Source organism: Salvelinus alpinus, chromosome 5 (assembly GCF_045679555.1).
Source record: "Salvelinus alpinus chromosome 5, SLU_Salpinus.1, whole genome shotgun sequence".
Classification (NCBI taxonomy): domain Eukaryota; kingdom Metazoa; phylum Chordata; class Actinopteri; order Salmoniformes; family Salmonidae; genus Salvelinus; species Salvelinus alpinus.
The window spans coordinates 22,602,902-22,630,167 of record NC_092090.1 but is presented as its reverse complement, the minus strand read 5'-3'; the positions used below and the strand labels follow the sequence as shown (position 1 = coordinate 22,630,167).

At 46.9% G+C, this 27,266-nt stretch overlaps 1 protein-coding gene across 2 annotated transcripts in view; it reads right to left on the bottom strand.

The window, feature by feature from the left end:
- Positions 1–25,210, bottom strand: part of dmxl2 (Dmx-like 2) — a 129,507-nt gene extending 104,297 nt beyond the window's left edge. Inside the window, exons 1-5 of one of the 2 annotated variants that reach the window (XM_071401014.1) lie at positions 24,801–25,210; positions 4,811–4,936; positions 4,098–4,169; positions 3,458–3,536; positions 3,060–3,204 (exon numbers count right to left, since the gene is read on the bottom strand). In XM_071401014.1, coding sequence (XP_071257115.1) covers positions 3,060–3,204; positions 3,458–3,536; positions 4,098–4,169; positions 4,811–4,936; positions 24,801–24,887 — 509 coding nt within the window. In that variant the 5' untranslated portion in view covers positions 24,888–25,210. The remainder of the gene's footprint in view (positions 1–3,059; positions 3,205–3,457; positions 3,537–4,097; positions 4,170–4,810; positions 4,937–24,800) is intronic. The other variant, XM_071401015.1, reaches the window with a different exon arrangement.
- Between the last annotated feature and the right edge of the window lie 2,056 nt (positions 25,211–27,266).

The window sequence follows — 27,266 nt, the reverse complement described above, 5'->3', positions numbered from 1 at the left end:
AGAGATAGAGAGAAAAAGACAGAGAGATAGACAGAGAGATAGACAGAGAGATAGACAGAGAGAGAGAGATAGAGACAGAGAGATAGAGAGTTAGACAGAGAGATAGAGAGACACAGAGAGAGAGAGAGAGAGACACAGAGAGAGAGACAGACAGAGAGATAGACAGAGAGAGAGATAGACAGAGAGACAGAGAGAGACAGAGAGGGAGACAGAGAGATAGACAGAGATAGACAGAGAGAGACAGAGAGAGACAGAGAGAGAGACAGAGAGAGATAGAGAGAGAGAGAGAGATAGAGAGATAGACAGAGAGAGACAGAGCAACAGTTCAGCTGCTTTCACTTCTCTATGGGAAACTCAGTAAAACAGCAAACACCACTAATTTCTTCCACAACATCATGTTTACAGTTTTTTCCTCAAAAAGGTGCTTCCCCATTTTACACCTTTTCAACACATGACTTGATTTTAATATTGAAAGTTTGTTTATGTACAATTCCATAATGATGTGTTTGATTGATGGTGATGAAAAACGCTGTCTCAGGTGCCGCTCCAGAATCTCCCATAAGTGTTCAATTGGGTTGAGATCTGGTGACTGAGACGGCCATGGCATATGGTTTACATCGTTTTCATGCTCACCAAACCATTCAGTGACCAAACCATTCAGTGACCAAACCATTCAGTGACCAAACCATTCAGTGACCACACCATTCAGTGACCACACCATTCAGTGACCAAACACCATTCAGTGACCACTCGTGCTCTGTGGATGGGGGCATTGTCATCCTATGGGAGCATAGCCATGGTAGCCAAAACAATGTCCTGCCCAGCTTTTTTATACATGACCCTAAGCATTATGGGATATTAATTGCTTAATTAACTCAGGAACCACACCTGTGTGGAAGCGCCTGCTTTCAATATACTTTGTATCCCTCATTTTCACAGGTGTTTGTTTTATTTTGACACGTTAGCTGTACATTTGAATGACAATGAGATGGAGTTAAAAGGATAAAGACAGTGAGACAGTAGTAGATCACTAGGAGAGGAGAGGACAGAGAACACAAACACCAACCACAGACTAGGAGTTGGAACTCTGACTGGGTGATTTCAGTAGACTGACTGATATGTTGGGAAACGCTTTCACACTCTCCCTTCCCCATTCCAGGACAGTCACACACCACCATGCTGAGTCAGTACCAGCTGCTTATCGCTGTTTGTGTGTCAAACATCTCCCTGTTTTAAAGGTAGACTCAGTTAAATGACGTTGCCACGCGCAGTCACTGCAGAAATGTACCCATTATACCGTTTACTTTCTGCATCTACATTTGAAGTTGGAAGATTACATACACTTAGGTTGGAGTCATTAACACTCGTTTTTCAACCACTCCACAAATTTCTTGTTAACAAACTATAGTTTTGGCAAGTCGGTTAGGACATCTACTTTGTGCATGACAAGTCATTTCTCCAACAATTGTTTACAGACAGATTATTTCACTGTATCACAATTCCAGTGGGTCAGAAGTTTACATACACTAAGTTGACTGTGCCTTTAAACAGCATGGAAAATTCCAGAAAATTATGTCATAGCTTTAGAAGCTTCTGATAAGCTAATTGACATAATTTGAGTCAATTGGATGAGTACCTGTGGATGTATTTCAAGGCCTACCTTCAAAACTCAGTGCCTCTTTGCTTGACATCATGGGAAAATCAAAAGAAATCAGCCAAGACCTCAGAAAAAAATTGTAGACCTCCACAAGTCTAGTTCATCCTTGGGAACAATTTCCAAATGCCTGAAGGTACCATGTTCATCTGTACAAACAATAGTACGCAAGTATAAACACCATGGGACCACGCAGCCGTCATACCACTCAGGAAGGAGACGCGTTCTGTCTCCTAGAGATGAACGTACTTTGGTGTGAAAAGTGCAAATCAATCCCAGAACAACAGCAAAGGACCTTGTGAAGATGCTGGAGGAAACAGGTACAAAAGTATCTATATCCGCAGTAAAATAAGTTCTATATCGACATAACCTGTAAGGCTACTCAGCAAGGAAGAAGCCACTGCTCCAAAACCGCCATAAAAAAGACAGACTACGGTTTGCAACTGCATACGGGGACTAAGATTGTACTTTTTGGAGAAATGTCCTCTGGTCTGATGAAACAAAAATAGACCTGTTTGGCAATAATGACCATCGTTATGTTTGGAGGAAAAAGGGGGAGGCTTGCAAGCCAAAGAACAACATCCCAACCGTGAAGCACAGGGGTGGCAGCATCATGTTGTGGGGGTGCTTTACTGCAGGAGGGACTGGTGCACTTCACAAAATAGATGGCATCATGAGGTAGGAAAATGTGGATATATTGAAGCAAGATCTCAAGACATCAGTCAGGAAGTTAAAGCTTGGTCTCAAATGGGTCTTCCAAATGGACAATGACCCCAAGCAAACTTCCAAAGTTGTGGGAAAATGGCTTAAGGACAACAATGTCAAGGTATTGGGGGGGCCATCACAAAGCCCTGACTTCAATCCTATAGAAAATTTGTGGGCAGAACTGAAAAAGTGTGTGCGAGCAAGGAGGTCTACAAACCTGACTCAGTTACACCAGCTCTGTCAGGAGGAATGGGCCAAAATTCACACAACTTATTGTGGGAAGCTTGTGGAAGGCTACCCGAAACGTTTGACCCAAGTTAAACAATTTAAAGGGAATGCTACCAAATACTAATTGAGTGTATGTAAACTTCTGACCCACTGGGAATGTGGTGAAATAAATAAAAGCTGAAATAAATCATAATTTACATTCTTAAAATAAAGTGGCGATCCTAACTGACCCAAGACAGGGAATTTTTTACTAGAATTAAATGTCAGGAATTGTGAAAAACTGAGTTTAAATGTATTTGGTTAAGGTGTATGTAAACTTCCAACTTCAACTGTATGTAATTTTGCTGAGACTACCTTTAAAGAGCTCTAACGATTTACAGGCCTGATGTCTACTAAACACTTGAAAAGCGCACCCCCCACACACACACACACACACACACACACACACACACACAGCGCTCCTGTCACTCACTTGCACTCCCAGACACACTTCCAGTCGTTGAGGGCAGGGTGAGGTTTGTCATCGGTCACGGGTCCATCCTCCTCCTCTATCAGTGTGTCTGCTGACGGAGGGGCCCACAGCTGCAGGCGCTCTGTAGCTGCCAGAATACGGTTCCCTACAGGACACATACACATGGTTAAATGGCTACATGGTTACCTGTTCCCCTGCACATTGACTTGGTACCGGTACCAACTGCATTGTTGGTTCAATACTTGTAAGTAAGAATTTCATGGTAAGGTCTACACCTGTTGTATTCGGCACATGTGACAAACAAAATGTGAAGATATATGTCACAGTTACAAACAGATACTTACTGTACACGCAGACGCAGACACAGACACACACAACAGTTAGTTAGGAGGCGTTACCTTGTGGGTCCCAGGCCAGGTTATAGCTGATAGCATTAAGGAAGAACTGTCCTGTCTTTTGCCACTGGTAGTTAAGCTGCTGTTAGTGGCAGAGACAGAAGGAGAGGGGGAAAGAGAGAGGTGTAGGGAGACAGACACAGGAGGAGACAATATTGAGTGAAAAGAGACAATGAGGGGAGAGGTGGGAAGAAGAGAGTGAGAGTGGCGAGAGAGAGAGAGAGAGAGAGGAGCGAGAGAGAGAGAGAGGAGCGAGAGAGAGAGAGAGGAGCGAGAGAGAGAGAGAGAGGGGGGCAAGAGAGAGAGAGAGAGGGGCGAGAGAGAGAGAGAGGGGGGCAAGAGAGAGAGAGAGAGGGGCGAGAGAGAGAGAGAGAGAGAGGGGGGGGGTGAGAGAGGATAGTTATTCAACACATGCACAGACAGGCAGCTATAATAAGCTACATACTCAGGCACCAGCCACTGTTAATACAGTCATTTACAGCCACACACAACTTGAACTGAATATTCAGGGTTGATAAAATCACACAGCAAAACCGTAATGAAGCAGTTAAAACACAGTGGAACTCTCAATGCAGCAAAACACACATACACACACACACACGGCAGTTTATTCAGCATAAAATGTCAGTGTCTCTCTGCTTACCTTGTGGCGTTTGTTTGAGTTGGTAGCGAATGGTTCAAAGATACACACTGTGTTCCCATAGGACGCTGCAATCTAAACAGAGTAACGTTCAATATTATTAATCAGTAGTTTTACACACCAGGGGTAATAGTGCACAGTCATTCCCAAAGGAGAGGAGGAGGGAGGAGAGGAGGGAGGAGGAGAGGAGGGGGGAGAGGAGAGGAGGAGAGGAGGGGGGAGGAGAGGAGGAGGGGGAGAGGAGGAGGGGGAGGAAAGGAGAGGATGGAGGAGAGGAGGGAGGAGAGGAGGGGGGAGGAGAGGAGGGAAGAGAGGAGGGAGGAGAGGAGGAGGGAGAGGAGGGGAGAGAGGAGAGGAGGAGGGGAGAGAGGAGAGGAGGAGGGGAGGGGGAGGAGAGGAGGAGGGGGAGAGGAGGGGGAGAGGAGGAGGGGGAGAGGAGGGGGAGAGGAGGGGGGAGAGGAGGAGGGAGAGGAGGAGGGGGAGAGGAGGGGGGAGGAGAGGAGGGAGGAGAGGAGGGAGAGGAGGAGGGAGGAGAGGAGGAGGGAGGAGAGGAGGAGGGAGGAGAGGAGGGAGGAGAGGAGGGGGGAGGAGGGAGGAGAGGAGGAGGGAGAGAGGAGGGAGGGAGGAGAGGAGGGGGGAGGAGGGAGGAGAAGAGAATAGAACTGCATTTGTCATCACAACATTACTGTAAGTACTAGTGTGTGTGTGTGTCTTACCCTGCCCAGTTGGTGGGAGCACTCGACACAGCCCACCTGGATGTTGCCATTTTGAGCCCCAGGGATGATCTGAACACACTCAAAATCACTGGCCAAGATCACTATATCACAGCCTGAACCATAGGCCTGGGAGAAGGGAGACAGACACACAGAGACAGACAATTCAGTCAATCCAACAAAATGCAAGACAACAGCAGCCTGGTCCCACATCTGATTGTGCCATACCAATTTGCTGAGACTATTTAAAAAATAAAAAGTTTTTTATTTTACCTTTATTTAACTAGGCAAGTCAGTTATTATTATTATTTACAAAGACGGCCTACCCCGTCCAGACCCCAAACTGGACCACGCTGGGCCAATTGTGCGCCGCCCTATAGGGACTCCCAATCACGGCCGGTTGTGATACACCCTGAAATCGAACCAGGGCCTGTAGTAACGCCTCTAGCACCGAGATGCAGTGCCTTAGACCGCTGCACCACTCGGGAGCAAAGACCAGTAGAGCTGAAAGGACAGCACAAACAGATCTGGGACCAGGCTACATATACAGCCCACTCCTCCTGACAGGTAAATATACCTACTGAGACTGTCTGGTGAACTGCACTGTAGTCAAACAGATCTGGGACCAGGCTACATATACAGCCCACTCCTCCTGACAGGTAAATATACCTACTGAGACTGTCTGGTGAACTGCACTGTAGTCAAACAGATCTGGGACCAGGATACATATACAGCCCACTCCTCCTGAGAGGTAAATATACCTACTGAGACTGTCTGGTGAACTGCACTGTAGTCAAACAGATCTGGGACCAGGCTACATATACAGCCCACTCCTCCTGACAGGTAAATATACCTACTGAGACTGTCTGGTGAACTGCACTGTAGTCAAACAGAGAGAGAGACAGAGAGGCTACAGTACAACAGCTGTACCTCCATCACATCACTCTCTACACCATGCTTAGAAAAGTGTCTCCCCAAATGGCACCCTATTCCCTATATAGTGCACTACTTTTGACCAGGGTCTATAGGGATGCAAGGGAATAGGGTGCCATTTGAGACACATCCTACGTCTCCATGTTTTATTCAGGCTAGTGGTTAGGTAATGATGAGTTCTCTTAGGACAGGTCCCATGTTTCCAGGTCTACACAGTCTAGTCAGCTGCTGGTTTGGTTTCTGGTTCCATGGAAAGACGCAGAGTTGTTCACGTGAAAAGAGAGGTGTTGAAAAAGATTTCAGAGGGTGTGAGACGTGAGAGGTGTTTACAACACAGTGACTCTGGAACGAATAGAGGCTGAAGAGAGAGGGAGGAGAGAGGAGGGAGAGAGGGAGGAGAAAGGAGAGAGAGGTTGGAGAGAGAGGGAGAAAAAGGAGGGAGATGGAAGGAGAGAGGAGCAGTCCTAGTTGAGGTATTGCTGCAGCGGCTGAACATTACAGCTGGAATTAAAAGCGGTCACCGTCACGCACAGACTAGCCCTGCTCTACACACACACACACACACACACACACACACACGGAGAGATGAGGTGTGCATGACTGAGAGACCACTCTGTTCTGTACCTGTACAAAGGTGTGTGTGTGTGTGTGTGTGTGTGTGTGTGTGTGTGTCATCGATCTACATGAACCTGATACAACAGAAACAACCGCTCAGCTCATCACGTCTGTCCAAGCACCTCTCACCTCGCCTCTGCCTGCCTGCCTGTCTGTCTGCCTGTCTGTCTGTCTGTCTGCCTGTCTGCCTTTTGACAAGAGCCCTCAAAGGCCATTTGGTACGCAGCCTATATTCCCTCACAAAGCCAGTGTTTAGGTGGTCTAACATAAACCTGGCTCACACATAGCTGACTGCACTGCCAGACCAGTCAGAGTTGGCAACACGACATGACCAAGGCATCAAGGACAATGCAGTGAATGGAGGGAGTATGAATTAGGTCTATTATATGTAACATGAGAAGAGATGTTGGCTGAAGACTGAACTCTTTTCATCAGGTTAATATTCATATAATAGAGACAGGGAGACTGAGTTCACAATACCAGCCCCCCCACACACACACACACACACACACACACACACACACACACACACACACCACGCAAACACACCACACACCATGCAAACACAGACACACACACACACACACACACAAAGAATACACTATACGCAGACACACACAAGCATGCACGGACACACACACAAGATACACACAGCTGTCACCTACAGAACAACCCAGTCAGGTAGGTCCCTCACCTTTATTACCCGAGTGCCTTTAACATATTATTGATGAATGGATGTACCATTGACAGCAGTTGGATTGAAGATGTTAAATGGTGGTTGAATAATGGAGGATCTGTCTGGCTCCATCTTGGAGTCACATAGTTAACCCTGACCAGGGCTCTAGCCTGCCCTTCTTCACAAGCAGCACGTGAGCGCCTAAGTTGGAAAATGTAGGCGCACACAAAGAAATGTAGGAGCACAATGAAAACTATTTGCGACATTAAAGCTAGAATCTTACATTTTCTAGGTGCACCAGTGCGCTTAAATATATATTTCAGGTCGCACAGTAAAATAAATAGGCGCATATGTGAGTAAAATGCTTGAACTGTAGATAGGATAGGTGGGTGGGTGGGTGGGTGGGTGGGTGGGTGGCGACGGACAACGTGACAGGGAAGATTAAGTCACTGGACCCATATGCATTGGGAGCATAACCCACTGGGCGTTCACCCACGATGCATAACCCACTGGGCGTTCACCCACGATGCTCACAATGACAGGAATCACAGATTATGGTAATTCATGCATCTTAACAGAACATGCAACTCATGTAATGAGGCAGCCAATAAAATGTCATTTTCAAACATTTGCCAAAATGCAATTTGCAAGAAAACACCATTCTAAACAGAGCACCTGGGAAAACACCATTCTAAACAGAGCACCTGGGGAAAACACCATTCTAAACAGAACACCTGGGAAAACACGATTCTAAACAGAGCACCTGGGAAAACACCATTCTAAACAGAGCACCTGGGAAAACACCATTCTAAACAGAGCACCTGGGGAAAACACCATTCTAAACAGAACACCTGGGAAAACACCATTCTAAACAGAACACCTGGGGAAACACCATTCTAAACAGAACAGACTCTAAACATGCAACAACTAGGATGTGTTGCTAATATGATTACAATTGTGCCTTTGGTTTTTGGACAATGAAAGAAAGTTGATATGAACAGGAGTGAAATGGCATAGTGGTGGGTCCAATAGGGAAGTAAATGGAAATTTGTAAACATTATATAATTACTCCTGTCTATACAGAAATCAAATCATTCAAAATACTTCCCAGAAAGCATGACTGAGCCACAGAGGAATCAAGGATCATTAGCTTCTGGATTGTTTCACATCACAAGCTAGTACGCCTATGCCCACAATTTGGGTAGCGTGCTTGGCAACAGGCCTAGCTGATTATTGAGTCGCGGCTGTCAGTAACACACATCTAAAATAAGTGTGAAGATAATGGGTCTTGAGTGTAATGTTGAGACAAGAAGAAGGGGAGGGGTGTGTGGTGAAGATATAGGCCAGTCTCTCTCCAGAATGGCTCAGAAGGGGAGGGGTGTGTGGTGAAGATATAGGCCAGTCTCTCTCCAGAATGGCTCAGAAGGGGAGGGGTGTGTGGTGAAGATATAGGCCAGTCTCTCTCCAGAATGGCTCAGAAGGGGAGGGGTGTGTGGTGAAGATATAGGCCAGTCTCTCTCCAGAATGGCTCAGAAGGGGAGGGGTGTGTGGTGAAGATATAGGCCAGTCTCTCTCCAGAATGGCTCAGAAGGGGAGGGGTGTGTGGTGAAGATATAGGCCAGTCTCTCTCCAGAATGGCTCAGGCGACACCCGCAAATTCCTGCGCATTCATTGTTTCATTGTGTGAATTGTGTGAATTGTTTGCCCTTAGATATTTTTGATCAATTCCCCATTACATTTGTCACCAGTAGTAAATGTTCCTTTAATCCCTGTCATTTGATTACATTGATTTATGTTAATTAACTACAATAATTCACCATTCTCACAGTGAAAAGGTTGTTCCAGAATTCACAACCTGCTATACTTGTCAGTAACAAGTTTTGGTTTATTTCATAACCATCACACATGTTTTCATTGTTATTGGTTTGGAGTGCTCCACTGAGCACTGAGCATGCGTCTAGTTTCTCTGATAATGTTGAGGGGGGGCGCCTGGGCACATAGAAGTACCTGGCCTGCTGAGGCTGCTGACCTCTCATTAGTTGACTTCATAAAAATGATAAACATCTAAAAGGTTACGATGAAACACACGACATTCATTGAGAAAGGAAACAGTTATTATTGAAATGAAACTGTTCCATGAAAATGCGCATATGAAAATCAGAACTGGCACGCAGAACAGTAGAAATGGTAGGAGAAATGGTAGCTTGTCCGAACTTCAAATTCACAAGCCGCCTACGAAGTCTTCATTAAATATTTGCCTCCATGTTTCTATGGTGGGATTTTGCCTATAGGCTACTTTGAAGCAAGGTGAGACGTGCTTCATAATATGAAATAAATCATTCTTGTTTCAAACAAATAAGTATGTTTTCAAAATGCATACTGCCTCCAGCTGACATTGTAAAGTGGTGGTTGATGTGATGATAGCCTGTTTCCTACACTTGAATGGGAGGCGCACTTCAATTACCAGTTGAGAAATAAAAATAGTAGCTCTTTAAATCGTGCACCAAAAGTATTTTTAACACGTGACTGCAATTGTTGCGCAATGAATGGGCTCGTAAAAGCCCTCGTTTTACTCCAGCAACAACCAGCTGAGGATTGTATTGTTGTATTGGAGAAATAAGATACTTTTAGTGTATCTGGACAACCCTTCAAATTAGTGGATTTGGATATTTCAGCCACACCCGTCGAGCACAGAGCCATGCAATCTCCATAGACAAACATTGGCAGTAGAATGGTCCGCAACTGAAGAGCTCAGTGACCTTCAACATGGCACCGTCATAGGATACCACCTTTCCAACAAGTCAGTTAGTCAAATTTCTTCCCTGCTAGAGCTGCCCCGGTCCACTGTAAGTGCTGTTATTGTGAAGTGGAAACATCTAGGAGCAACGGCTCAGCCACAAAGTGTTAGGCTACACAAGCTCACAGAACAGGACGGCCAAGTGCTGAAGCACGTAGCGTGTAATAATCGTCTGTCCTAGGATGAAAAAATCACTTCACTACCGAGTTCCAAACTGCCTCTGGAAGCAGCGTCAGCACAATAACTGTTAGTCTGGAGCTTCATGAAATGGGTTTCGTTGGCCGAGCAGCCGCACGCACACAAGTCTAAGATCACCATGCGCAATGCCAAGCGTTGGCTGGAGTGGTGTAAAGCTCACTGCCATTGGACTCTGGAGCAGTGGAGACGTGATGAATCACGCTTCACCATCTCCTGTTTCAGCATGACAATGCCCCTGTGCACAAAGCGAGGTCCATACAGAAATGGTTTGTCGAGATCAGTGAGGAGAAACTTCACTGGCCTGCACAGAGCCCTGACCTCAACCCCATCGAACACCTTTGGGAGCCAGGTCTATCGCCCAACATCAGAGCCCTGACCTCAACCCCATCGAACACCTTTGGGAGCCAGGTCTATCGCCCAACATCAGAGCCCTGACCTCAACCCCATCGAACACCTTTGGGAGCCAGGTCTATCGCCCAACATCAGAGCCCGACCTCACTAATGCTCTTGTGGCTGAATGGAAGCAAGTCCCCGCAGCAATGTTCCAATATCTAGTGGAAAGCCTTCCCAGAAGAGCGGAGGCTGTTATAGCAGCAAAGGGGGGACTAACTCCATATGAATGGCCATGATTTTGGAATGAGATGTTTGACGACAAGGTGGCCACATACTTTTGGCCATGTAGTGTACATGATTACTAACGAAAATACACACAGGCCAATTTAATTATTAATAACCTATAGAGTGATAAACATGACGGCAAATTTATTATTTTGCAATGGGATTTATTTTCTCCCGGTCATTTGGGCCAACAACAGTTTTATTTATCAGCTTTCATGTAATCATTTTTGGGCCAAAAGCCGCTATGCCATGGTGTGAGTGTGTGTTAAAGACAGAGCCCTGGGTGAGCTCTACGGGTCTCAGTGTGAGTGTTAAAGACAGAGCCCTGGGTGAGCCCTACGGGTCTCAGTGTGAGTGGTAAAGACAGAGCCCTGGGTGAGCCCTACGGGTCTCAGTGTGAGTGGTAAAGACAGAGCCCTGGGTGAGCCCTACGGGTCTCAGTGTGAGTGGTAAAGACAGAGCCCTGGGTGAGCTCTACGGGTCTCAGTGTGAGTGGTAAAGACAGAGCCCTGGGTGAGCCCTACGGGTCTCAGTGTGAGTGGTAAAGACAGAGCCCTGGGTGAGCTCTACGGGTCTCAGTGTGAGTGGTAAAGACAGAGCCCTGGGTGAGCTCTACGGGTCTCAGTGTGAGTGGTAAAGACAGAGCCCTGGGTGAGCTCTACGGGTCTCAGTGTGAGTGGTAAAGACAGAGCCCTGGGTGAGCTCTACGGGTCTCAGTGTGAGTGGTAAAGACAGAGCCCTGGGTGAGCTCTACGGGTCTCAGTGTGAGTGGTAAAGACAGAGCCCTGGGTGAGCTCTACGGGTCTCAGTGTGAGTGGTAAAGACAGAGCCCTGGGTGAGCTCTACGGGTCTCAGTGTGAGTGGTAAAGACAGAGCCCTGGGTGAGCTCTACGGGTCTCAGTGTGAGTGGTAAAGACAGAGCCCTGGGTGAGCTCTACGGGTCTCAGTGTGAGTGGTAAAGACAGAGCCCTGGGTGAGCTCTACGGGTCTCAGTGTGAGTGGTAAAGACAGAGCCCTGGGTGAGCTCTACGGGTCTCAGTGTGAGTGTTAAAGACAGAGCCCTGGGTGAGCTCTACGGGTCTCAGTGTGAGTGGTAAAGACAGAGCCCTGGGTGAGCCCTACGGGTCTCAGTGTGAGTGGTAAAGACAGAGCCCTGGGTGAGCTCTACGGGTCTCAGTGTGAGTGGTAAAGACAGAGCCCTGGGTGAGCTCTACGGGTCTCAGTGTGAGTGTTAAAGACAGAGCCCTGGGTGAGCTCTACGGGTCTCAGTGTGAGTGGTAAAGACAGAGCCCTGGGTGAGCTCTACGTGTCTCAGTGTGAGTGTTAAAGACAGAGCCCTGGGTGAGCTCTACGGGTCTCAGTGTGAGTGGTAAAGACAGAGCCCTGGGTGAGCTCTACGGGTCTCAGTGTGAGTGGTAAAGACAGAGCCCTGGGTGAGCCCTACGGGTCTCAGTGTGAGTGGTAAAGACAGAGCCCTGGGTGAGCTCTACGGGTCTCAGTGTGAGTGGTAAAGACAGAGCCCTGGGTGAGCTCTACGGGTCTCAGTGTGAGTGGTAAAGACAGAGTCCTGGGTGAGCTCTACGGGTCTCAGTGTGAGTGGTAAAGACAGAGCCCTGGGTGAGCTCTACGTGTCTCAGTGTGAGTGTTAAAGACAGAGCCCTGGGTGAGCTCTACGGGTCTCAGTGTGAGTGGTAAAGACAGAGCCCTGGGTGAGCTCTACGGGTCTCAGTGTGAGTGTTAAAGACAGAGCCCTGGGTGAGCTCTACGGGTCTCAGTGTGAGTGGTAAAGACAGAGCCCTGGGTGAGCCCTACGGGTCTCAGTGTGAGTGTTAAAGACAGAGCCCTGGGTGAGCTCTACGGGTCTCAGTGTGAGTGGTAAAGACAGAGCCCTGGGTGAGCTCTACGGGTCTCAGTGTGAGTGTTAAAGACAGATTCCTGGGTGAGCTCTACGGGTCTCAGTGTGAGTGGTAAAGACAGAGCCCTGGGTGAGCTCTACGGGTCTCAGTGTGAGTGTTAAAGACAGAGCCCTGGGTGAGCCCTACGGGTCTCAGTGTGAGTGGTAAAGACAGAGCCCTGGGTGAGCCCTACGGGTCTCAGTGTGAGTGGTAAAGACAGAGCCCTGGGTGAGCTCTACGGGTCTCAGTGTGAGTGGTAAAGACAGAGCCCTGGGTGAGCTCTACGGGTCTCAGTGTGAGTGGTAAAGACAGAGCCCTGGGTGAGCCCTACGGGTCTCAGTGTGAGTGGTAAAGACAGAGCCCTGGGTGAGCACTACGGGTCTCAGTGTGAGTGGTAAAGACAGAGCCCTGGGTGAGCCCTACGGGTCTCAGTGTGAGTGGTAAAGACAGAGCCCTGGGTGAGCTCTACGGGTCTCAGTGTGAGTGGTAAAGACAGAGCCCTGGGTGAGCCCTACGGGTCTCAGTGTGAGTGGTAAAGACAGAGCCCTGGGTGAGCCCTACGGGTCTCAGTGTGAGTGGTAAAGACAGAGCCCTGGGTGAGCCCTACGGGTCTCAGTGTGAGTGGTAAAGACAGAGCCCTGGGTGAGCTCTACGGGTCTCAGTGTGAGTGGTAAAGACAGAGCCCTGGGTGAGCCCTACGGGTCTCAGTGTGAGTGGTAAAGACAGAGCCCTGGGTGAGCCCTACGGGTCTCAGTGTGAGTGGTAAAGACAGAGCCCTGGGTGAGCCCTACGGGTCTCAGTGTGAGTGTTAAAGACAGAGCCCTGGGTGAGCCCTACGGGTCTCAGTGTGAGTGGTAAAGACAGAGCCCTGGGTGAGCTCTACGGGTCTCAGTGTGAGTGTTAAAGACAGAGCCCTGGGTGAGCTCTACGGGTCTCAGTGTGAGTGGTAAAGACAGAGCCCTGGGTGAGCCCTACGGGTCTCAGTGTGAGTGGTAAAGACAGAGCCCTGGGTGAGCTCTACGGGTCTCAGTGTGAGTGGTAAAGACAGAGCCCCGGGTGAGCCCTACGAGTCTCAGTGTGAGTGGTAAAGACAGAGCCCTGGGTGAGCTCTACGGGTCTCAGTGTGAGTGGTAAAGACAGAGCCCTGGGTGAGCTCTACGGGTCTCAGTGTGAGTGGTAAAGACAGAGCCCTGGGTGAGCTCTACGGGTCTCAGTGTGAGTGTTAAAGACAGAGCCCTGGGTGAGCTCTACGGGTCTCAGTGTGAGTGGTAAAGACAGAGCCCTGGGTGAGCTCTACGTGTCTCAGTGTGAGTGTTAAAGACAGAGCCCTGGGTGAGCTCTACGGGTCTCAGTGTGAGTGGTAAAGACAGAGCCCTGGGTGAGCTCTACGGGTCTCAGTGTGAGTGTTAAAGACAGAGCCCTGGGTGAGCTCTACGGGTCTCAGTGTGAGTGGTAAAGACAGAGCCCTGGGTGAGCTCTACGGGTCTCAGTGTGAGTGGTAAAGACAGAGCCCTGGGTGAGCTCTACGGGTCTCAGTGTGAGTGGTAAAGACAGAGCCCTGGGTGAGCTCTACGGGTCTCAGTGTGAGTGGTAAAGACAGAGCCCTGGGTGAGCCCTACGGGTCTCAGTGTGAGTGGTAAAGACAGAGCCCTGGGTGAGCTCTACGGGTCTCAGTGTGAGTGTTAAAGACAGAGCCCTGGGTGAGCTCTACGGGTCTCAGTGTGAGTGTTAAAGACAGAGCCCTGGGTGAGCTCTACGGGTCTCAGTGTGAGTGGTAAAGACAGAGCCCTGGGTGAGCTCTACGGGTCTCAGTGTGAGTGGTAAAGACAGAGCCCTGGGTGAGCTCTACGGGTCTCAGTGTGAGTGGTAAAGACAGAGTCCTGGGTGAGCTCTACGGGTCTCAGTGTGAGTGGTAAAGACAGAGCCCTGGGTGAGCTCTACGTGTCTCAGTGTGAGTGTTAAAGACAGAGCCCTGGGTGAGCTCTACGGGTCTCAGGGTGAGTGGTAAAGACAGAGCCCTGGGTGAGCTCTACGGGTCTCAGGGTGAGTGGTAAAGACAGAGCCCTGGGTGAGCTCTACGGGTCTCAGTGTGAGTGTTAAAGACAGAGCCCTGGGTGAGCTCTACGGGTCTCAGTGTGAGTGGTAAAGACAGAGCCCTGGGTGAGCTCTACGGGTCTCAGGGTGAGTGGTAAAGACAGAGCCCTGGGTGAGCTCTACGGGTCTCAGTGTGAGTGGTAAAGACAGAGCCCAGGGTGAGCTCTACGGGTCTCAGTGTGAGTGGTAAAGACAGAGCCCTGGGTGAGCTCTACGGGTCTCAGGGTGAGTGGTAAAGACAGAGCCCTGGGTGAGCTCTACGGGTCTCAGTGTGAGTGGTAAAGACAGAGCCCTGGGTGAGCTCTACGGGTCTCAGTGTGAGTGGTAAAGACAGAGCCCTGGGTGAGCTCTACGGGTCTCAGTGTGAGTGTTAAAGACAGAGCCCTGGGTGAGCTCTACGGGTCTCAGTGTGAGTGGTAAAGACAGAGCCCTGGGTGAGCCCTACGGGTCTCAGTGTGAGTGGTAAAGACAGAGCCCTGGGTGAGCTCTACGGGTCTCAGTGTGAGTGGTAAAGACAGAGCCCTGGGTGAGCTCTACGGGTCTCAGTGTGAGTGGTAAAGACAGAGCCCTGGGTGAGCACTACGGGTCTCAGTGTGAGTGGTAAAGACAGAGCCCTGGGTGAGCTCTACGGGTCTCAGTGTGAGTGGTAAAGACAGAGCCCTGGGTGAGCTCTACGGGTCTCAGTGTGAGTGGTAAAGACAGAGCCCTGGGTGAGCCCTACGGGTCTCAGTGTGAGTGGTAAAGACAGAGCCCTGGGTGAGCTCTACGGGTCTCAGTGTGAGTGTTAAAGACAGAGCCCTGGGTGAGCTCTACGGGTCTCAGTGTGAGTGTTAAAGACAGAGCTCTGGGTGAGCTCTACGGGTCTCAGGGTGAGTGGTAAAGACAGAGCCCTGGGTGAGCTCTACGGGTCTCAGGGTGAGTGGTAAAGACAGAGCCCTGGGTGAGCTCTACGGGTCTCAGTGTGAGTGGTAAAGACAGAGCCCTGGGTGAGCTCTACGGGTCTCAGTGTGAGTGGTAAAGACAGAGCCCTGGGTGAGCTCTACGGGTCTCAGTGTGAGTGGTAAAGACAGAGCCCTGGGTGAGCTCTACGGGTCTCAGTGTGAGTGTTAAAGACAGAGCCCTGGGTGAGCCCTACGGGTCTCAGTGTGAGTGGTAAAGACAGAGCCCTGGGTGAGCTCTACGGGTCTCAGTGTGAGTGGTAAAGACAGAGCCCTGGGTGAGCTCTACGGGTCTCAGTGTGAGTGGTAAAGACAGAGCCCTGGGTGAGCTCTACGGGTCTCAGTGTGAGTGGTAAAGACAGAGCCCTGGGTGAGCTCTACGGGTCTCAGTGTGAGTGGTAAAGACAGAGCCCTGGGTGAGCTCTACGGGTCTCAGTGTGAGTGGTAAAGACAGAGCCCTGGGTGAGCTCTACGGGTCTCAGTGTGAGTGGTAAAGACAGAGCCCTGGGTGAGCTCTACGGGTCTCAGTGTGAGTGTTAAAGACAGAGCCCTGGGTGAGCCCTACGGGTCTCAGTGTGAGTGGTAAAGACAGAGCCCTGGGTGAGCTCTACGGGTCTCAGTGTGAGTGGTAAAGACAGAGCCCTGGGTGAGCTCTACGGGTCTCAGTGTGAGTGGTAAAGACAGAGCCCTGGGTGAGCTCTACGGGTCTCAGTGTGAGTGTTAAAGACAGAGCCCTGGGTGAGCTCTACGGGTCTCAGTGTGAGTGTTAAAGACAGAGCCCTGGGTGAGCTCTACGGGTCTCAGTGTGAGTGTTAAAGACAGAGCCCTGGGTGAGCCCTACGGGTCTCAGTGTGAGTGGTAAAGACAGAGCCCTGGGTGAGCTCTACGGGTCTCAGTGTGAGTGGTAAAGACAGAGCCCTGGGTGAGCCCTACGGGTCTCAGTGTGAGTGGTAAAGACAGAGCCCTGGGTGAGCTCTACGGGTCTCAGTGTGAGTGGTAAAGACAGAGCCCTGGGTGAGCTCTACGGGTCTCAGTGTGAGTGGTAAAGACAGAGCCCTGGGTGAGCCCTACGGGTCTCAGTGTGAGTGGTAAAGACAGAGCCCTGGGTGAGCCCTACGGGTCTCAGTGTGAGTGGTAAAGACAGAGCCCTGGGTGAGCCCTACGGGTCTCAGTGTGAGTGGTACATCTTTAGACCTAGTGTGGTTCTGGAGGTTTCTTTCCCCTGAAATGGACCCTGACATCTCTGAGGGATACATAAACGGCCTATAGTGCACTACCTTTTCACTATATAGTGCACTACTTTTAGTGCATGACCAGATCCCATGGGCTCTGGTCAAAAGTAGTGCACTATATAAGGAATAGGGTGCCATTGTGGACGCACCCAGACACTGAGCAACCAGCCCTCAGGGATGGAACCCAATACTAGTCGTTAGGCCTATGCTGTCAGATGTAGTAGTATAGGCCAATGCATTCATCATTTTATGTAAGATGGAATTGTATTATTTTAAACAATACAAAACATACACGTAGAAACGACAACATCACACAAAGATCAACTGCATCACCCCGGCTCAGACCCACATGCTCACACCCCCATTTTCAGGGCCTGTATCTCTCCACCACATGGCATCAAAATTCACCATTTTGTTAGGCCAATGCATTTGTAAAGAAAATGTCTCATGAGGCTGTTATAAAGGCTTTATGAATGTGCCTACAATAACGTGTTACCATGTTTTCCATGTTATGCTAGCCATGTTATGCTAGCCATGTTATGCTAGCCATGTTATGCTAGACTATGTCCCAAAGCAGGTAGCCTCTAGCTTAGGTTCCATTCCCATGGTTGTTTCACCACATACTATAAGCAGCTGGTTGAAAATCACTACACTGTACGCTATTATTAATAGCATTTAGAAGTCTGAATATAGAGAACGCCCTGAGCGCCGACCATGTGTGTGTGAGTGACATGAAAGTGTTTAGTATTATCCCTCTCGAGCAAGTTTCACACAGAGGACAACATTATGTACCACAAGCAGCTACTGTGAGCAATGATGAGGTTCTCATATCTCTCAAAACACAATCAGGGGGAAACAGTTTGGACAGCAAATGGCTATTGCTGTCAAGAGAAGACAGTGAAAAGACTATTCTTTTACAGTTATGAAAATTCTCAACTTGATTGAGCGAACAGTACCATCTTATTGACACCAGCGGAGAGCATCGGCCATATCCCCGGTGAGTGGGAATATTCACTCTTTATCATTGTTGGGTCAGTCAGTGCCACATCAAAGTTAGTTTCTGGACAATAATGTCCTCCTCCAGGTCAGATGGATGTCCTATTGTAGGCTGTGTGTCTCCTCCTTCTCATAGGCCTTTTATATGGATGAGACAGCGTTGCTTTTATTGATCTGATCTGTCAGTCAGCCCAGTATTCTACCCGGTCATTTTTGTCATATTAAAAAAAGATGATCCTAATGTCTCCAGTAATACAAAGTTTAGTAGAATTACATGAAATGTGTTTATAAAAGGCGACATTTATCCCGTGCAGAGAAAGGAGAACAAATGTATCTGATATAGCCTAGAGTCCACTGAACGGTCTATTTTGTGAAAAGAGTTATATTATTAGCCTAGATTATGACTATCCAATCTACTAATCACATTAGGAATAATAGGCTTCTTTACATAAGTCTGCAAATGTGCTGCATGGAATGCTTTATTATTAAAGAATAATTTTGGGGTTAAAATTTGCTTCCCCAAACTTGAAACTCGTGTACCGCATATAGCACCGTCGTCCGGGGCACTAACCTCCGCTCCCCTTCCTGCATTTCAACACATTTTTGCTATGGTGCAGAGAGAAAAATGTGCAGTTTTATAATGCTATTCTACACATTTTGACATGAGGCTTACAGAAAATATTGCAGTTTTAAAGCTAATTTCCTGGAGGCCCAAGACATCACCCATAGGAGACAGTGAACCCGACCTAATAACACACCCTGAGACTGTACCACTACAGCTCCTGTACCTCCCCATAGAACTACAGTATGTGAGTGTACCACCGTCTCTGACAGGGGGTCTTTGTGGCGCAGCGGCTAGTGAACAGCTTACCCTGCCACTGCAGGGGTTACTGGTTCAAATCCTGCTTAGGCTGTTCCCTCTCGTCAGCTCTGAGATGCTGCAGCTCAGTGTGTAGGCTAGTATCAGATAGACTTCACTGTTAGGCTAGCTGTATGTAGGCTAGTATCAGATAGACTTCACTGCTAGGCTAGCTGTGTGTAGGCTAGTATCAGATAGACTTCACTGTTAGGCTAGCTGTGTGTAGGCTAGTATCAGATAGACTTCACTGTTAGGCTAGCTGTGTGTAGGCTAGTATCAGATAGACTTCACTGTTAGGCTAGCTGTGTGTAGGCTAGTATCAGATAGACTTCACTGTTAGGCTAGCTGTGTGTAGGCTAGTATCAGATAGACTTCACTGTTAGGCTAGCTGTGTGTAGGCTAGTATCAGATAGACTTCACTGTTAGGCTAGCTGTATGTAGGCTAGTATCAGATAGACTTCACTGTTAGGCTAGCTGTGTGTAGGCTAGTATCAGATAGACTTTACTGTTAGGCTAGCTGTGTGTAGGCTAGTATCAGATAGACTTCACTGTTAGGCTAGCTGTGTGTAGGCTAGTATCAGATAGACTTCACTGTTAGGCTAGCTGTGTGTAGGCTAGTATCAGATAGACTTCACTGTTAGGCTAGCTGTGTGTAGGCTAGTATCAGATAGACTTCACTGTTAGGCTAGCTGTATGTAGGCTAGTATCAGATAGACTTCACTGTTAGGCTAGCTGTGTGTAGGCTAGTATCAGATAGACTTTACTGTTAGGCTAGCTGTGTGTAGGCTAGTATCAGATAGACTTCACTGTTAGGCTAGCTGTATGTAGGCTAGTATCAGATAGACTTCACTGTTAGGCTAGCTGTGTGTAGGCTAGTATCAGATAGACTTCACTGTTAGGCTAGCTGTATGTAGGCTAGTACCAGATAGACTTCACTAGCTAGCTGTGTGTGAGAGCTAAGGCCAAAAGCCATTCAGGCTACTGTCAGCAGATGGTACATTCTTACAGGTCATCATATCCATATAATAGGCCCACTTCTAATGGGATTTCTATGATCATTATTGTACTTCAGATAGCCTGCTACTCTGTTACACAATCATACAGAGAACAGTTCCATATGCTCAATCACTCACTCACAGAGGGATAGGCAATCTATTACACAAACACAGACACAGGCTAAAAAAAGGAATTTCAAGACAGACAATGCAAACATCGCTCATGTATTAATCAATAGACCAAAGTAACTTCCGCTCTGTCGGGCTGGCAGCAAACCAGGATAGTCAGACAGGACACTAATACACCTTTCAAACCAAGACGTTTTCCCACTAAGTTTAGCATCCAGACAACTGTTTGTCTACTTTTCTTTATATGAAAGGTACTGCAGGCAACAAAGCCTATGCTTTTATTTCCGCCAACTGACCTAGTCATGATTGAGGTAAAGTTCTGCCTACGGCTTAGTACTGTATATGCATAATGCTGAGGCACTAAGCTCTTGATGGTTGCTAGGCAGCGCACTTTTCTACTATAAATCCGGTAAAGGTGCCAATGGATACAGACTGTCCCATTGACCAGACTGGTGCACATTCAACAAATCTGATCTAACAAAGTGGAAATTCGTCAAATTCTTCATGATTGATATATTGTAATAGTCCCACAATGGATTACTTAAGTCCAAGTTGGATATATTGTTTTGGTTGAGTTTGATTGACCTCTTGACCTCTACCGCATCTATCCTCCTGTCCTGGCAGTTGTAAACTTTGTGAGGCATGTCACTTTACCCATCTCTTTGCATAGGCTAGCCCACCACATGCACTGTTTTCTTAACCACAACTGGATGGATCCAGAAAGAATTACTGTGGGAATAAATAAATATCACTGAATGACAAAATATTGGAATAAAGTAGGCTAATGCAATTGAAGGCATCAAATTGTTGCTTACTGAAACTCCCAAAGTCATCTAATTGTTATAATACATTATATTATAATACATAGCCTGCCCGCGTGGTCAACTATTTCAGCACCGTCTCACGCTGCTTTAAAACAAGCGTGGGGACTTGATAAATCAATCAGTCATATTTTTATTTTCACTGAATCTCCGTTTGGATATTGGTTGGGCTACAGTTAGGCTGTGGAAATGAGTGCTGCTCATGATCATCTTGTCTAGTCCACTCATTCATTATCACTGATCAGAACATGTTGACAGCATGCTATGTATCGTAACATTCATTATCACTGATCAGAACATGTTGACAGCATGTTATGTATCGTAACATTCATTATCACTGATCAGAACATGTTGACAGCATGTTATGTATCTTAACATTCATTATCACTGATCAGAACATGTTGACAGCATGTTATGTATCGTAACATTCATTATCACTGATCAGAACATGTTGACAGCATGTTATGTATCGTAACATTCATTATCACTGATCAGAACATGTTGACAGCATGTTATGTATCTTAACATTCATTATCACTGATCAGAACATGTTGACAGCATGTTATGTATCGTAACATTCATTATCACTGATCAGAACATGTTGACAGCATGTTATGTATCGTAACATTCATTATCACTGATCAGAACATGTTGACAGCATGTTATGTATCTTAACATTCCTTATCACTGATCAGAACATTGTGACAGCATGTTATGTATCTTAACATTCATTATCACTGATCAGAACATGTTGACAGCATGTTATGTATCTTAACATTCATTATCACTGATCAGAACATGTTGACAGCATGTTATGTATCGTAACATTCATTATCACTGATCAGAACATGTTGACAGCATGTTATGTATCTTAACATTCATTATCACTGATCAGAACATTGTGACAGCATGTTATGTATCGTAACATTCATTATCACTGATCAGAACATGTTGACAGCATGTTATGTATCTTAACATTCATTATCACTGATCAGAACATTGTGACAGCATGTTATGTATCGTAACATTCATTATCACTGATCAGAACATTGTGACAGCATGTTATGTATCTTAACATTCATTATCACTGATGAGAACATTGTGACAGCATGTTATGTATCTTAACATTCATTATTACTGATCAGAACATTGTGACAGTATGTTATGTATCTTAACATTCATTATCACTGATCAGAACATGTTGACAGCATGTTATGTATCGTAACATTCATTATCACTGATCAGAACATTGTGACAGCATGTTATGTATCTTAACATTCATTATCACTGATCAGAACATGTTGACAGCATGTTATGTATCTTAACATTCATTATCACTGATCAGAACATGTTGACAGCATGTTATGTATCGTAACATTCAGTATCACTGATCAGAACATTGTGACAGCATGTTATGTATCTTAACATTCATTATCACTGATCAGAACATTGTGACAGCATGTTATGTATCGTAACATTCATTATCACTGATCAGAACATTGTGACAGCATGTTATGTATCTTAACATTCATTATCACTGATCAGAACATTGTGACAGCATGTTATGTATCTTAACATTCATTATCACTGATCAGAACATGTTGACAGCACGTTATGTATCGTAACATTCAGTATCACTGATCAGAACATTGTGACAGCATGTTATGTATCTTAACAAGTGGATAATTTTGCTCTTCACTTGACCCCCGACCAAAAGCCTGGGTCTTAATCCATCAATGTGATTTTGTTTCACTGAATCTCTCTGTCTGTATACAGAATGGTTCATTCTCTGGCTGGGAAAACAAGTGGAGGTGGAATAACTATCTTTGTTTCCTCATCTATCCCTGATCTGAAACATTTAGCATGCTATATTTAAGCAATAAGGCCTGAGGTGGCCAATATACCACAGCTAAGGACTGTTCTTATGCACAACGTAATGCGGAGTGCCTGGCTACAGCCCTTAACCGTGGTATATTGGCCATATTCCACAAACCCCAACTTAATTAGAGCAGTAAAAAAAAAAATGTTTTGTCATACCCGTGGTATACGGCTGTCAGCCAATCAGCATTCAGGGCTCGAAGCACCCCGTTTATAATGTAGCCTAAATCAACAGTAGGGCTAGTATTTTGCTTGATCCGGTATAGGCAACTCCAAAAGCCTGCAGAGGTTGTTGAATATGAACACGGACTCACATGAAAATATGATTGTCATGATATTGATAGAAAATAATAGCAAAGACCCTACGCCTGCTCCCTAGCAAAGACCCTACGCCTGCTCCCTAGCAAAGACCCTACGCCTGCTCCCTAGCAAAGACCCTACGCCTGCTCCCTAGCAAAGACCCTACGCCTGCTCCCTAGCAAAGACCCTACGCCTGCTCCCTAACAAAGACCCTACGCCTGCTCCCTAGCAAAGACCCTACTTCTGCTCCCTAGCAAAGACCCTACGCCTGCTCCCTAGCAAAGACCCTACGCCTGCTCCCTAGCAAAGACCCTACGCCTGCTCCCTAGCAAAGACCCTACGCCTGCTCCCTAGCAAAGACCCTACGCCTGCTCCCTAGCAAAGACCCTACACCTGCTCCCTAACAAAGACCCTACGCCTGCTCCCTAGCAAAGACCCTACGCCTGCTCCCTAACAAAGGAGTGATGGTAGGAAAAATATGAAACGCAGATGAAAAAAACATGGGATTGGGCTTGGTTTCAAAATATCACTTTTTTTGTATTTTATTCCACTATATTCTTACTATAAAATGTGTGTGTGTATTGACTGACCGGGTCGGTGTGTCTTGTCTGTTTAATGAACAAAATAAGGAACTATTGATTTCATTTGGAGGGCCTGTTTGTAAGGGGGTCCTATGAACATGAAGGGGGGGGGGTATTTTTGAGGGTGACCAACATCAAATGAGAAAATGCACACTTTTATTTTATTTATTTTATTTTTATTTTTTATTTTTTTTACCGTTATTTTACCAGGTAAGTTGACTGAGAACACGTTCTCATTTGCAGCAACGACCTGGGGAATAGTTACAGGGGAGAGGAGGGGGATGAATGAGCCAATTGTAAACTGGGGATTATTAGGCGACCGTGATGGTTGAGGGCCAGATTGGGAATTTAGCCAGGACACCGGGGTTAACACCCCTACTCTTACGATAAGTGCCATGGGATCTTTAATGACCTCAGAGAGTCAGGACACCCGTTTAACGTCCCATCCGAAAGACGGCACCCTACACAGAGCAGTGTCCCCAATCACTGCCCTGGGGCATTGGGATCTTTGTTTAGACCAGAGGAAAGAGTGCCTCCTACTGGCCCTCCAACACCACTTCCAGCAGCACCTGGTCTCCCATCCAGGGACTGACCAGGACCAACCCTGCTTAGCTTCAGAAGCAAGCCAGCAGTGGTATGCAGGGTGGTATGCTGCTGGCACACTGACTAACTACTATATTTCCAAATGACTATCATATTATTCAGATGGATAGTAGATGGATAGTAAATGAGATATGATGCATGCACAATAACACGCAACCTCTTTGCTCTGAAAGGATGCCAGCTAGCTGTCTACGTCACCGCCTGCACAGCTGATGCTAGCTTGACAGCCGCTCGAGCTAATGACACTGACGCCAATGTTAGCTAGTCTCGCTCACAACACACACCCCCACACCAAGCCCTAGCCCCGGGATAGGTGTGGCGTTAAAATCATATCATTCAATGTATTGTTTGGATGCTGGAAAGAAAACTGCATTATTATCGATGTTATATGTGAAATTGAGTAAAAACATCAAAGGAATTCCCCTGTCGACCCTTGTTACACGCAGCATCATAAAGGTCATCTGACAGGCTTTCCGTCTTAGGACCAAAGCAAATAAACAGAACGTTAGCTCTGGCTCTATATCCTCTGCGAACACCGTAGGATAACCTTGAACACCCACTGTTAGCTGGCTAATGCCGACCGTTAATGTCAGGGCGAATGAATGATGTGGTGGATTGGCAGCCTCACAGACCTGACTCAACGTTACCCGCGAATATATCGGTGCACTTCATGCAGACGACTCTGTGAATCTTGTTAGCGCTCTGTCTGTACATGGCTAGCCAAGATGCTATCTAGCGCTGCTTAGTTAGCAAGGATGCTATCGCTGACAGCTAGGTAGCTAATCATCGTCTCCCAAACAGCGTCAGATCAGTTCAATATCAAAATAAAACCTACGGTGAAAGGAATGTCGTTGACGCTCCCCACAGAATAGCAGCAGTCACCGGGGTTCACAGCTCCCGTTAGCACCTGGTGGAGATGCATTTTCCCCTTCTTTTAGCTTCAACAGATGCCTGGATATTTAATTATTTACGACAGCGACTCGTCCACCCTCTGTTTCTCCATCTAACTCGCCACTGCTGCTGGGAATTGCGTCGGTCTGCCAGCGACTTGTTTTTTGTTTCTCCGAATATCCGCTAAAACGCCGCGGAGGTGGAGGATAATCTTCAATCGGTTTGAATCAAATAGCAGGTTGTGTACATGTATGTGAAATAGGCTGCCTTCGCTGTCAGTGTCAAAACACACAGCGTCTGGATTCTACAGGCAGCGCTTCGCTGAAGGAAGAATATCTGCAGCGAACATGACATGCGCGTTCACGGCCATCCGAAGGCACGACTGCATGACCATAGACATATCATGTCTAGATTGTGAACGAGACTAGCGTATGTAGTTATATTTTCTAAGTGTCGCAATATTTAATCTTATTAAATTACCTTATCTGTAAATATGTTAAAATGTCTGAAAAATATTTCATGGCAAGTGTCTCCATTCGGTCAGAGACAATATACCCGCTCTAGTTTATCATTTCTATGTTTGATGACGCTCCAGGTGTGGGGATCACGCACCAGTGTGACGAATACGCAGGCGTTCATTGATCTTCCAGAGATACGTGGGGTTTGGGGAAAATGCTTCGATATCGATGATGTGCTGTCAATCAGTATAAGAGCTGGTCGAAACAGTTGGTCGAAACAGAGTCAATTATTAACAGTGTTAAAACAATTCCAACAGCCGCTGTCATATCTTGCTTTGTGTCTCTGGCATAACAGCGGGTGGTTAGGGAATCCCAACCCCCTACAAGAGAAGGCTTTTGGTGCATTCTGGAGAATATGACATGACTGCACATTAGTGTTTGCAAAGGTCCATTGCAAGTACACTGAACAAAAATATAAACGCAACATTCAAAAATTTCAACGATTTTACAGTTCATATAAGGACATCAGTCAATGTAAATAAATAAATGAGGCCCTAATTCTGGATGTCACATGACTGGGAATACAGATATGCATCTGTTGGTCACAGATCCCTTAAAAAAAGGGTAGGGATGTGGATCCGAAAGCATCAGATGGTGTGACCCCCATTTTCCTCCTGCAGCAAGACACATCTCCTTCGCATTGAGTTGATCAGGCTGTTGATTGCGGCCTGTGGAATGTTGTCCCACTCCTCTTCATTGGCTGTGTAAAGTTGCTGGATATTGGCAGGAACTGGAAAATGCTGTCGTACACGTCGATTCAGAGCCTCCCAAACATGTTCAATGGGTGACATGTCTGGTGAGTATGCAGGCAATGGAAGAACTGGGACATTTTCAGCTTCCAGGAATTGTGTACAGATCCTTGCGGTATGTGAGCGTACATTATCATGCTGAAACATGAGGTGATGGCGGCGGATGAATGGCACGACATTGGGCTTCAGGATCTCGTCACGGTATCTCTGTGCATTCAAATTGCTATCAATAAAATGCAATTGTGTTCGTTGTCCGTAGCTTATGCCTGCCCATACCATAACCCCACCGCCACCATGGGGCACTCTGTTCACAATGTTGACATCAGCAAACTGCCCGCCCACACGACGCCATACACGCTGTCTGCCATCTGCCCGGTACAGTTGAAACCGGGATTCATCCGTGAAGAGCACACTTCTCCAGCGTGCCAGTGGTCATCGAAGGTGAGCATTTGCCCATTGAAGTCGGTTACGATGCCAAACTGCAGTCATGTCAAGACTCTGGTGAGGACGACGAGCGCGCAGATGAGCTTCCCTGAGACAATGTCTGACAGTTTGTGCAGAAATTCTTCGGTTCTGCAAACCCACAGTTTCCTCAGCTGTCCAGGGGGCTGGTCTCAGACGATCCCGCAGGTGAAGATGCCGGATGTGGAGGTCCTGGGCTGGCGTGGTTACATGTGGTCTGCGGTTGTGAGGCTGGTTAGATGTACTGCAAGATTCCCAAATACGATGTTGGAGGCAGTTTATGGTAGAGAAATTAGCATTACATTCTCTGACAACAGCTCTGATGGACATTTCTGCATTCAGCATGCCAATTGCACACTCCCTCAACTTATTACATCTATAGCATTGTGTTGTGTGACACAACTGCACATTTTAGAGTGTCCTTTTATTGTACCCAGCACAAGGTGCACCTATGTAACGAGCATGCTTTTTAAAATCAGCTTCTTGACATGCCACACCTGTCAGGTGGATGGATTATCTTGGTAAAGGAGAAATGCTCACTAACAGGTATGTAAACAAATATGTTCACACAATTTGAGAGAAATAAGCTTTTTGTGCATATACAACATTTCTGGGATCTTTTATTTCAGTTCATGTAACATGAGACCAGCACTTTACATGTTGCATTTCAATTTTTTGTTC